The following is a 12380-nucleotide window of genomic DNA, read 5'->3' as shown; positions in this document are numbered from 1 at the left end:
AATAATAATACATAATTTTTGTTCCAGTATGATACGTGACCTACTGTTAACTGAGAGAATTAAGCAAAACGTCTGCTTCCTAATAGAAATGTATTTGACCTTCTGAATTAGAGGAACACTTTAATTTCTAAATTAAATTAAAATCTCATTTATTTCATTACTGAATTTTATAAGACTTTTCATCTTCAAGTATGAGATCTTTTTCCCCTCTATTTGAGCTGCTGCTAATTTACAATCTGTGCAGCTGAGGGAGGGACCAAAACTTTAAAAAAGTCAGCTAAACTAAAGTTGCCACAGGTTCAGCTACTGAACTGTAACACGTCGACCAAGCTGATCCTGTGGTGCTTTGTGCTTTTTTGAAGAGTAATTATTACCTAACTGTATCCCACTCCACAATATGGATTTTGTCTAAAGTGCAGTTGAAATTTCATGGAAGCTTTCAAAAACATATTTATAGTCATTTCTGCTTCTTCACTGTAGTTTAGATCACATCTTTTTCTTTTTCCCAGTGACTTCAAAGTCATGAAGTTGGTCTTCATAGGCTTCATTTTGCCACCATCACCTTTAATCAAACTCAGGCCTATGATGTCAGGAAGATAAGAGTCTGAGTGTCTAAATGAGCTCTTACACAAAAGATCTTTTTTTCTGTTTATGACCATAGTGATTAAAAAACAGCAATTGTTTCCAAGTACAATATTCTAGAAGTTTTTCATGATATGAGTTGCTCTTAAGTCAACTCTGTCCATTGCCCAAGGGCATACTTTTTGAAACATATCTTTTAGTAGTCTAAGCAGCCTCTTTTCCTAATGCTTTAATTGAGAGGTGTTGCTCGATCTGAATCCCATTTCTTGGTTTCTGGACAGTGTTTATTGGGGGGGAAAAAAAAGATCCTGCATTAACTAGAAGCATCCCTCTGTTGCATCTTAAGATATTCCCTAAGACAGTTTTCAGAAAGAGACTGCACCATCACGTTAGGAAGATCGCCAAGAGCAGTGCTGTAGATCTAAACCAAGGTTTTATGTTCTCAGGGGATATCACTGGCCATACATATATATAATGTTTAAATGAAAAAATGTCCTCCTAATAAAGGGCAAATGCAGTCCTAAAACTCAAGCAAACTCCTTCCACACTAACAGTTGCTTTTGTGGATGCATTTGTGGGAATTGCTGATTCTGGATGGTTTGAATCTTACAGAAAAGATTTTAGAGTATCAGAGATGTATTTGCATAGTTCTTCCACAACCAAAACTAATCTCTTGTGTCTGTTTTAATTTTGTTTAATTCAACCGTGTTGAACAGCTTGGCTAGAATGTGAGCTACATTTTTGAGTGCCATCTGACAGATTTCTGTTAAATTACATCCTTAATACATCCAGTTTTATGATACAGCCTGTTGTATTAATTAATATTACAGCTGGATCTAGTTACTTTGCAAATTCCAAATGATACTGGTAGTTCAGAAAATTAACTTAAAGCCAGGGTAAATTGCAAATCCTGATTACAGGGTATCCGGGTTATGCCACCCTCTGATTTCTGTCTAATGTATGTCCATCTTGCTTAAACAGTAAGCTCACCAGAATTTTGCATCTGCATTTTGTTCAAAAATCTACTTCAAATTCAAAATTTGCTTCAAAAGCAATGCTTGTTTTGTTATTGCTGTTTTAAAAGTTTGGTTTATGAATTTTATTTGTGTTACATTGAGAGAGGTACCAAACACCAGCTTCCTAACTATTATTACTTGGAGTTCTGTATTTATGCTCCATTTGGGGAATTAGAAATTACCTGGTAAATTTAACTCTGGAAGCAGAATAGACCATGACTTCACATTCGAAGACAGTGTCTGTACAGCAGGTTGGGTAATAAATGCTTGAAATGTTCTGAGTGGAAGTGACTTGGATGTGTGCAGTGATAAAGCAGCATATTACAGTCAGTGTTGCTTTTGCTTTTACCCAGCTGTTTTTTCCTCCAAAAGAGGAAAAAAAAGTAACCCCCACACCAGGATCCACACACCTGAAAGGGGGAGACTGAGGCCAAACATTGCTTAATAAGGGGATGAAGAGTGTTGCCTTACAGTCATAGAGGAAAATGGTGAATGCTGGCATCTGTGCTACTGCCCATCAGGGACTGAACTCTGGCTTTGTTTGTGTGTCACCTATGATATCGGTGTACGCATTTTCTATATAGCTGGAGCGTATTCCAGTTTTACAAAATTTAATGGCATGAATCATAGTACATACACGCATAGAGAGAGTAAGTGAAGGCACAGTGCCTGCTTGCTGATTTGGTATTAAAAGGGTTTAATATCCCAGAGACAGCACAATGTAGTGTTGTACAAAAATAGACTACTAACAAGTACCTCCCTCTTCCCACATGTATTGGGGTGGTGGTTATTTTTGAAAGCGCACCTGATGTTTGAACAGTGGTATTTGAGGCATATAATGATGCTGAAGGGGGGAACGTAAACTGTACTATTTGTTAGGTTCTTACTATTTGTTTCAAAGTAACGCGCTGTCAGCCGTGACTGGAGTGGAAAAATAACCAGTATTCCTCTATTTGCAGCTATATGCCAACCAGGATGCAAACATGGTGAATGCGTCGGGCCAAACAAGTGTAAATGCCACCCGGGATACACTGGAAAAACCTGCAACCAAGGTAAGAAAGTGAAGTCCAAGAAAGATAATTTCTTCTTGAAATCACAGAAGTATTGTTGATCTCTCTCCCCCCAAATGCTGTGTGTGTCGCCTGCGTTTATAGGGCAATGAATGCATATACCAGGTCTGTTACCTGATACTGGGACTGACATTTGTAGAGAGAATGGTGGGATAACACAGGGGAAAAATTGCTTTCATTCATATGAAATCAATGAGATTAATGTAAAGTATGTATTTACATGCTGTCCTGAATCTGAATCAAATTATTTCAATCTTGTGGTCAGGATTGTTATTTCATAAATAAAGTCACAATTTTCAGGTTTGGATAGTGAAATAATATGTGTTTAATTTTAAAAAAATTCTTTCATGCATTCTTGTTTTTGTATTTCTAATCCTGGACTAGCTAGGTAGTAATAAACTGCGGTGTGTACTTAAGAGTTAGAAACAGGAGGTGTTCTCGTACTGAATTATCAATATAGTTTAATGGTGTGTTTTTTTCCAAAAATGATCTCCAAAACATGTAATTGTATAAAGATTATAGAGTATACAACAGAATTGTAATACATGATTTATGAGATTTTGATGCCTAAGACAGGTTCCCATATAAAGATACTTCAATAAGACTGTTCTCTTCTCCAGTTGTCTCAGCCTACAGAAAAAGTTTGTATGTTTTCTGAGAGTGCTGAGGAAGTATGGTAGAAAAGTGTGATGTTTAGAACTATGTTGTTGTTCAGAAATGTACACTGATGTTTGCTAACCTTCTGTTGACATGTTGATTTTAGAGTGAATTATTTTCTTTAAAAATAGATACATATTTATTTTCAGATTTACTAATCCTTCCCAAACTGATGTGGAAATGAATGTTGTATTTTTCAGTTTTGTTTTAAGTTTCATTTATTCTGTCATCTCTCAAATTATCCTGTCTCCTTTTCTCTTTACTCTGGGCTGACATTTTAAAGGCTCAGTTGTTACGATTTTATTGTTCTACACCTGTTTTGATCTGTCTGGAACTTTTTTAGAAAACAGTGTGATGAACTAACACTTGTTATATGTATATGTAACAGTTTTTATATGTACTAATAAATGTAATAATATAAAAAAGTGCTGCGCAAATTGCTGGAGGCTGCACTCTTGAACTAAACTGTTCAATTTCCACTCTCTATGCTAAGGAAGGAAAAAAATGTCGTGATAAATGATTAAAGGAAGCCTTTTAGGCAGTGTTGATAAAATATTCTTGCATGGTGTTGGTGGCAAGATTACTATGGCAAATGTGCGTGAGGTTTCCGAGATGCTTGCTGACTGTGGTGTCCCAAATGTACACCTGTTCAGGTGTCCACAGCCTATATCTATCCTATTCTATGGTGAGAGCCTTGAGCTGTTCCGGGCGTCAGGGTATACTCTCTTGTTAAGTGCTGATTCCGTGTTAGGATGAGACCTGAAAGTGCATAGTGAATGCAGAGACTGCTTTTTCTGGGAGGAAATGTAAATTGCACGAGATAAGTGTGACCCATGTTGTTATATGTTAATATAGCACCTGTCCTGTTCAGTCTGTGGGCCCTCTTTCTCATTTCTGTTCTAGAATAATAATTAGTAATAACAGAAAGTAATGGTGTTGGCAGAACAAATAGTGAGTTCCGCTGCAGAGATGGAAGTCTTTCTAGGATGTGTGGATGGTGCTGGGCTGTAAAGTATGCTCTGGTTCTTGGTGAAAGGCATTCTTTGAGTACAAGCACTGATAAACAGGCTTTACACTTCATCTGTTCATGGATCAAGCCGTATACCAGAGACTGAACCAAGCGATGAACCCAGCCTCACAGCAGGACTGTTGAACGCTGACTATGTGGTGATGCCTGGATGCTTGTCATCTGCATCTGAAGTGGCAATCTAGACCTTGCTTTAGATCACTCCGAAGTTAGGATTAGCTGATACTTCTTTTATTATGCTGCTACCATCAGCAATTAAATTGCAGTGGCTGCACTAGAGTTAACCATGTTCTCTCCCCGCAGCATTCAAATCTCCTGAGCAGCTTTAGTGTTTCCCTTCTAGCTTTTTGATCCCAGGTTTACAGCTGTAACCAGTTAAGAAAAAAGCTGAGCAACTTGAAAGAAAATACCCTGTGCTAGGTCTCTTACAGTGATAATAACGGAACTAATACATCTTTCAAACTGTGTTCATCAGAAAATTGATACCTGCTCTTCAATAATATCTGTGTTCACAGGAAAATATGAATAGGTGAAAACTTGTGATTTTTGCTAGCAATCTAAAGCATATGCAGGTTAACTTTGTGTGGCTGGGAAAGGTTGTCTTTATGCAAAGAAGCTAAGGCCGCCTTTCTGTAACTTATTACCCTCTTGCCCTGTTCAGTCCAGGAACATGATGCAAAGTTTGCTACTTTCTCCTTTTGTAATACAATTCTTGTCAGCACTTGAGAGAGAGAGATAGCTATATATTTTTTTAAAATTATGAAGTAATGCGTATTACAAAAATCTGGTAATTTAATTTTTATTATGCCTTCTTCCCATCCTGTGAAGATGAGCAGCTATATGCAAGTCCACCTGGTCCAAGCAGTGAAGCATTTCTGTTCCACCCCCTGGATCATCATACAAGAAATATAGCATCAAGGGGTGAGACAGTCCTGTGTTTCAGGTGGTGTGCTCCTTCTACCTGCACGGCTTGAAACAGTAATATAATTCTTGCAAAGCAGTTGGAGCCCAGTAGACCGATGGCTGTGATGCAAAAGCGGAACCTGCAGTGTCATTAGCATGCAGAGCAAATAACTGATTGTATTTCCTTGATGTTGTGTGCCTGTATTCTGAAAAGGCTTGACTCTTCCACCATACTCATGGTTGTAGCTGGCTTTTGTTTCTTTCCTCTGCTCTTCTTTCAGGGCCTGCACTTTTTATTTGTTTCTGAGTTCCTTTGTAAAGTGAGAGCAATGAACAGTGTTTGTCAGGTTAGATAAAGACAAAACTGTGGTTTACATGAAGCTGGAAGTTGAAGAAAATGAGGGTTGTTAGCTTCTGCATTTGGCAGCTGTTGATTAATCAAAGTGATGTGAACAAAACACTCTTAGGGCAATACAAGTCTCCTCTCACAAGTTGGACATGGTAGTGTGATGGTAGTTGCTGGAAATGAAATCTATGAATGAAATGAAATGATCTACTGTTTATAGTATGGTGATAACAATTTAATTTTTTACTTGGTTTCTGGTCCCCGGTTTTCTATTTTCAAAGTCTGAATAAATTTCATATTGAATATTTGACCTCTGTGTTGCCTGATCCAAGTTAGCTAATAGGCAGAAAAAGGCAGAAAAGGTCTGAGTGCTTCAGTCTTCTGCAGAAGCTAATTAAAGAAAATAGCAGAGTGTATTGCATCTTCCTAGGAATAAGTGCCCCATTGTTAAGTGTGTGCTGAAGTCAGACATTATCCAAGATCATGTGTGGTGCCACAGTAGTCAAAGAAGGCATATCTGCATTTGCCAGCATAGCACTCTTGTCCTTCCTTTGCATTAAAATTTTCATTTCATTTCTTTAAAAATAAAATACCTGTGTTCAGCAGCCTGCACTTATGTTACAGACCTGCTTTCCATAGTGCCCAAAACTGTCAGTCCACTTTTATGTACAGTACTGTCTCATGTTATTTTGAAATTAAGAATGCTAGTTTTGCTTTGACTGTAAAATTGTAGGCAACATGAGAATTTAAGTGGCTGAACAATAAAATTCTCAAATGTCTGGACATTCCTGCAAAGAAATTTGGGGGAATTCCTGCAAAGAGAAAGGGATTTATTAAACTTTTCAGTAGCATTGGGCTTTATATTTTAAATTCCAGCGTAAGATTATAAGTGACTAAAAGAAATTATGATATTTTATTAAAAAGAAATATGATGTAAAGATGTTATTTTTATTACCTTTTGTGTTCATACATTTTAGCTTTCAATTTTTTTTAGAGGAGACTTCTGCTGCTTTCTTATTTCCTCTTTTGAGGCATAGACATTTATACTGAGATGTCTCTATAGATGCTGCTTGAAATACGCAATCGATAAGTAACCAGCATTTGTTCAAGAGGTATGTTGCTACAGCTGATTTTTTGACTGCTAACGTTAGCCTGAACCTGTTCTTGAAAAAGCAGACCTTACTTAAGGAACAAGAAACTCACAACTAGGTGGAGTGTATCAATAGTAGGAGTGTTTCAGCACTCCCCCAGTCCATGTGCAGTACAGCCAGACACTGCTTAGGGAAGCACGCTGTTACAGATTATGGGTGCACGGAGGCGGATCAAGAGGGCTGTCAGCGTATTCATACAGGCCTTTACGTAGAACCAGTAGGACCTGCCAGTAATCGTACAGTGTGCCTCCTAGGAAACTGAGCGGTGCTCGTCCTGCAGTTTCCGAGTATGTGCCCGTCTGCGCTGCTGAAAAGAAGAAAACTTGCTTTTTGGGGAAAATAAGATGGCCTGAGCAGTATGTTCTAACACACCTAAGCTATTCGAAGGCTGGCTTCTCTCTTAAGCAGCCACAGCACTGCCAGTAGTTGTTTTCCTAAACAGCAGCATTCATTCTGACTCCATAAGGTTAAAACATCTTTTTCACAATAGCTAATTCAAAGGCAAAAGTGAAGACCTGTGACGCATGAGGTTTAGGTTTAAGTGGAGTTGTGCTAACAGCCTATTTCTGCTGCCTTGTGACCTTAGCTTTCTGTTACATCATCCGAGGTTAAAAAATTTGAACTTTTTCAAGGCATGGGCATTTTAATTTCAGCAAATTTTTTTAAGGTGTGAGTCAAAAGCTGATGTTGACAGCCTTTGTTCACAGGCAGAAACAGAATGAAGACAGTAGAAATAATTCAGTCAAAATCCCACAAAGAAAAAGTCTGTCGTGTGGTATCCTAATACAGTTGACTGCACCTCCTTTTTAAGATCAGGTTATTCTCAGAGTATGTTACTAATAGCTGTCTATTTGTCAATACAAGAACTTTTATTTCTGTGCTAAGAATATTTTGTACCAAATGGTGGCGTAGTATTCAGAGTCCTATAGAAGGACCAATTATCTCAGGCTCATAATGTAATCTATACTTTATGCAAGATGGTAAAGTGAGAATAGTCATAAATTCTTAGCATTTTCAACTTGGATCTGTGGTTGTAGCTCTGGAAATAAATGCCAGACAGTTCTTAAGGGTGAAGTCTTCAAGAGCATCTGAATTTAGGAGCTGAAATGCAGTGGGATGTAAGCACTGGAAATTAACACAGGCACAGTTAAAATTCTGCCCTTTCATCTTAATATCAGCATTACCTTTTCTCATTCTGTCCCTACTTCTAGTTCAGTATTTTATACTTAGCTCTGTTACGCATTTATTTTGTAAAGTGATGCTTTTTGTACAGAAGAGGAAGAACGCAGCTATTTTAGACTTACAGAACTTTTCTTTCTCTTACTTCAAAATGATTGTCCCTAAATCTCAGAATAATCAATAGTGTGGGCTCTGTGGGAATACTCCTACAAACTGAAGTCAAACTCTAACAGAGTTTTTGAATTTAACAATGACTTTTTTAACAGACCTGTTGCATATGTAATAGATATGTTAATGCAGCTATGACGTCTGTCAGGAGCTGCCTGATTGTAGTAAGTGTTACAGAAGAAAGAAAAAAGCAGCTTTTTTTGCTGCACAGAGAAGTTTACCTCCCAAAATACAAGCTTTCACCTGTTTATTATTAAGCATTTTTATGTAAAGTTTTTTTTTACACAAAGATTTTCACAATGAAAACTTGCCCTTCCCCTCTAGCATAATAATCTGCTGCCTTTCCCTTTGACACGTACTCTATCAGTAGTCACGAAGATCCCACTTTCGCAGTAGAAAATGTACATTTCTAGAGCTGTTTCTCTCAAACCCAGCAGGTACGTTCTTGTGATTGTGGCATTGGTGCCTGCTGGGAGAAGTATGTTCTCCCAGCAACTCCAGAAATGTTTTCAGACTCCCAAAGAGTGAGAGTTGAAAAGGGATGCTCTTTCTTGCAACGCATGATCTGCAGGAAGACTGTAGAGATGGTCATCATTCCTTGTTTGTCAGGCACAGGTCCAGCCCTTATATTTGGGCAACTTTTCCTCACTGAAGTCCTGCCTACACTCACCTGGTCTTCCTCGCCACTCTAGGAGCAAACTTTTCTCTTCAGGCTTCCTAGAAACATCTTGTTCAGACTTCTGCAGGAAGAAAGGGAAAATGATGTCCCTTACCACTACTTTCTCACAGCAGAGGGGAGCAGGAAATATTCTTATCCCCAAACCTGCTGCTCTTCCCGAGGCCTTGGAAAATGAAGTAAAAAAAGGTCATATCCATCAGTTAGGGGAAGGGCAAATACCACTCAGCATGATGCTCGCTCTTCCTTGACCCCATGAAGATGAAAACAAAGCAGGTCAGAAGACAACAGTTTTAATGATACACATAAACGCTGTTAAGAATTATTGACTTCATTCTAACCAGAGGTATATTTGTTTTTCTTTTTTACTGTCTTAACTCTAAGCCTTCGCTCAAGCTACATAGAAAGCATGCGTCTCCTTCTCAGCTGGCGTTTTATAAAGTGTCTGCTGTGTTCGTGTGTCTAGCACACGGTAGGAGCTCCAAGGCTTACCCTTCTGCTACATGAATTAGGGAGTGACTTTTGATGGGAATGTGCTTAATAACGGAGATGTCTCTTTGAAAAGTTCCTGGAAATAACAGTGACTCTCTTACTGTAACAGATCTCCAGAGAGCATTGTGCAATATTAGAGGTGAGGGTTGGTAACTCAGTTGTTGAAGTACTTGCTGGCTGGATGTGTGAGTAGTTTTATTATTTTCACCTTTATTGTCATCTTTACTCATGAGCACACAAATAATTAAGTAACAAATTATTCAAGTTTACCCAGATAAAACCAACACGTATTCGTGGAATAAAATTCTGAAGGAAATGCTCACTCAATCTTTATTTCTTGTTAGAAGCCTTGTCTACTAATATGAAAATTGTAGGCTGAGTATTTTCAATTTAAGTCATGCATTCTGTATTAAATTGTAAATCTGAAACAGTAGCCTTCATTAGTCCTTGACAAATATCACTGATAGCAGATAATCCTTTTTTGGTATTTTCTACATGGTAAGGAATACATTTTCTCTGTGAGATTGTTTAAAGTAAGTTAGCAGCAGCTTTCCTGCCTTCCTTTGCAACTAATTTTGAAGCATGATCGTGACTGACTGAATCGCTAATCAGAGTGACTGATGGTGATTGCAGCAGTGATATTTGCTTTCTCCCTCCTCTTCCTCCAGGGTTCTGGCTGGTCCTGGACATGGTATCAATATGAATAGTGGCAAGATGTGGGCAGTCTGAGCTTGTGTATTCCCTAATGAAACTTCTGTTGGCGCTTAATCTAATGCTAATACTGTCACTTCTGAAAGGATATCTGTGAAACAGAAGAAGATACGCCACTTGGCAGGAGGGGTGAACAGTGCTTTATGCAGGATGTTCTGGACACTCGCTATCAGCTGGACTGCATATAAAAAGCTGATTGCCATATTTTTCCTGCTTTCTTCAGGGGCTTGAACTAGTAGTTTTTTCACACACGCTTTGTATGTTTTCTTTTCCCACCCCCTTCCCTTGTACCCTTCATTTCAGATCTAAATGAGTGTGGACTAAAGCCACGGCCGTGCAAACACCGGTGTATGAATACCTATGGCAGCTACAAGTGCTACTGTCTGAATGGCTACATGCTTATGCCAGATGGAACGTGCTCGAGTACGGCAAGGCTTGTTGCTTGCTTTTTTCAAGCTCCTCAAGATCCCTGCATGGGATTCCCTGGGAAACTTTTATGAAATGAAGATGAGTCCCAAAGTAAAAGATTAATCTTACTCAAAATTAGGCAGTTGCACAAGATGAGCTGCTTTTTTCTAATGAAATTAGGCTGAACAAAACAAGAGCAAATATTTTGATTTTATTAGTTTTATTACAAGTTTCCCCAGAAGCATTCTTCAGTGCTGTAAATCACTGTTAATTGGCCTTCAAGGACAAATGCTTGCAGTTTTCATTGCAGTAAGACACCTGCAGTTCTGCTGTATTATGTCCTTATGAATGTAAAATCATTAAAGCTGCAGATGTTGGTTGTTTGACTGGTATAATGTACTGTCATCTCTCTGGAGATCAGGTTCCTACCTGCTCCCATAAAAGTGGATATTTTGAGTGTTAAGACAGAGAGAAGGGGAGAGAAATTACCTTTAATTACAGATACTCCTATTTTAAAATGGCAGTACTGTCCAGGAGGGTTTATAGTACATACTGGGCTTTATATTCCTCATGGGGGCTGCATTCCATGATGCAACTTGCTACTGATTGTGGTGGTTTTCTTTTTTTTTTTTTTTTCTTAGAGATATAATTTGTGGAAAGAAAAAATTTACCGCATAAGCATTTGCTCTTTAAAGCCTGAATGGATACCTGTCAAATTCAACAAGTATTTTTCCACTTCTATCATAATTATATGACATCTTAATTCTCCAAAGTTTTTAGTCATTTTCTGGTACTGATCAGAGTCCTTTATCTAAGTATGTTCAATCACTTTTCCCTAGATGCCCTTTCTTGCTCGATGGCAAACTGTCAGTATGGCTGTGATGTACTGAAAGGGGAAGTACGCTGCCGCTGTCCTTCTCCGGGACTGCAGCTAGGGCCCGATGGCAGGACTTGCGTAGGTAGGTGATCATATGTAGATTTAATTTTCTGTCTCCAAAATGTTTTTATCCTTACACTGAACGCAGTTCAAGAGAGTTTATTGGATGTATTTAGACGGCTTTATACATGCAGCTTAAAGACGTTACTAATGAGAATTGGGATAGGCATGTTGCTCAGGTGCTTTCAAGTGGTGTGTGTCGGAAATCACCAATGTTTTCTTCCAGACCTGCAAGTTTTATTGACTGCTTAAAACTCACAAGGGCTGCTTGGCATCCAAGCCCTGAGCCTTTACCACTCTTGTTAGTGGGTCATTTTAAACTATCGCTAACAGAGACTTGAAAATATCTGCCTGCATAAAAAAAGGAACGGGAAGGTCAGCTGTCCCTCATACCTAGCAATGGAGTGCCTAGGCTCGGGGGGTAGAAGGATAATTTGTGCAAATCATTGAGATTATACTGCGACAAGGTGAAGGTCTGTGCACGCTCCCAGTATTAATGGGATTGAAGCTGCTATCTGTCTTCCATACTGTGAAAACTCCGGGTTAAAATAAACTCGGGAATTCAGACTGTATAAAAGTGAAATGTTTTGTTCCCACGTTTGTGAATGTGGAAAAGGTCCTTATGGTTAATCAGACTGTATTGTGCCACACTCTACTAAGGTCTAAAGAACAGTGTGACGTGTGATTTCATTAGTCATTAACTATATATCCTGAATGGATATGATGCTCCAGTGATTTTATTATTTATATCCTATGCAGTGCTACAGTTCCATAACCAGTAACAACACTTGCACTGAAAGAAGGTAAGAGAATGTGGATGCCCTAATTATCCATTTGGGCATCATGGCTGTCCACAGGGGAGGTGGTTCTCCAAGTGGCTGACCCATGCTGACCAAGAATTTGTTGGCAGAGGAAGGGACAGATTATAGATCTTCTGATGTGAGGAGCAGGCTCAGCTCTAAGTCAGAGGCTTTCTGAAGTGCATGATTGGCATGTCTGTGTATGCAAAAGAATGGGTGGAACAGGAGGAAAAAAGCCACCATTGTAATTTGCTGAA

The 12380-nt window shown here is 38.7% G+C and overlaps 1 protein-coding gene across 1 annotated transcript in view; it reads left to right on the top strand.

The window, feature by feature from the left end:
* NPNT (nephronectin) overlaps positions 1 to 12380 on the top strand; it is a 48082-nt gene that overhangs the window by 13026 nt on the left and 22676 nt on the right. The window contains exons 4-7 of the mRNA XM_081999316.1: positions 2558 to 2650; positions 5181 to 5273; positions 10282 to 10416; positions 11226 to 11345. Of these exons, the coding sequence (XP_081855442.1) occupies positions 2558 to 2650; positions 5181 to 5273; positions 10282 to 10416; positions 11226 to 11345 (441 nt within the window). The remainder of the gene's footprint in view (positions 1 to 2557; positions 2651 to 5180; positions 5274 to 10281; positions 10417 to 11225; positions 11346 to 12380) is intronic.

Source organism: Phaethon aethereus (genome assembly GCF_964289735.1).
Source record: "Phaethon aethereus genome assembly, chromosome: 4".
Taxonomy (NCBI): Eukaryota; Metazoa; Chordata; class Aves; order Phaethontiformes; family Phaethontidae; genus Phaethon; species Phaethon aethereus.
Note: the sequence above shows the minus strand (reverse complement) of the source record. Positions and strands in the feature narration are given on the sequence as shown.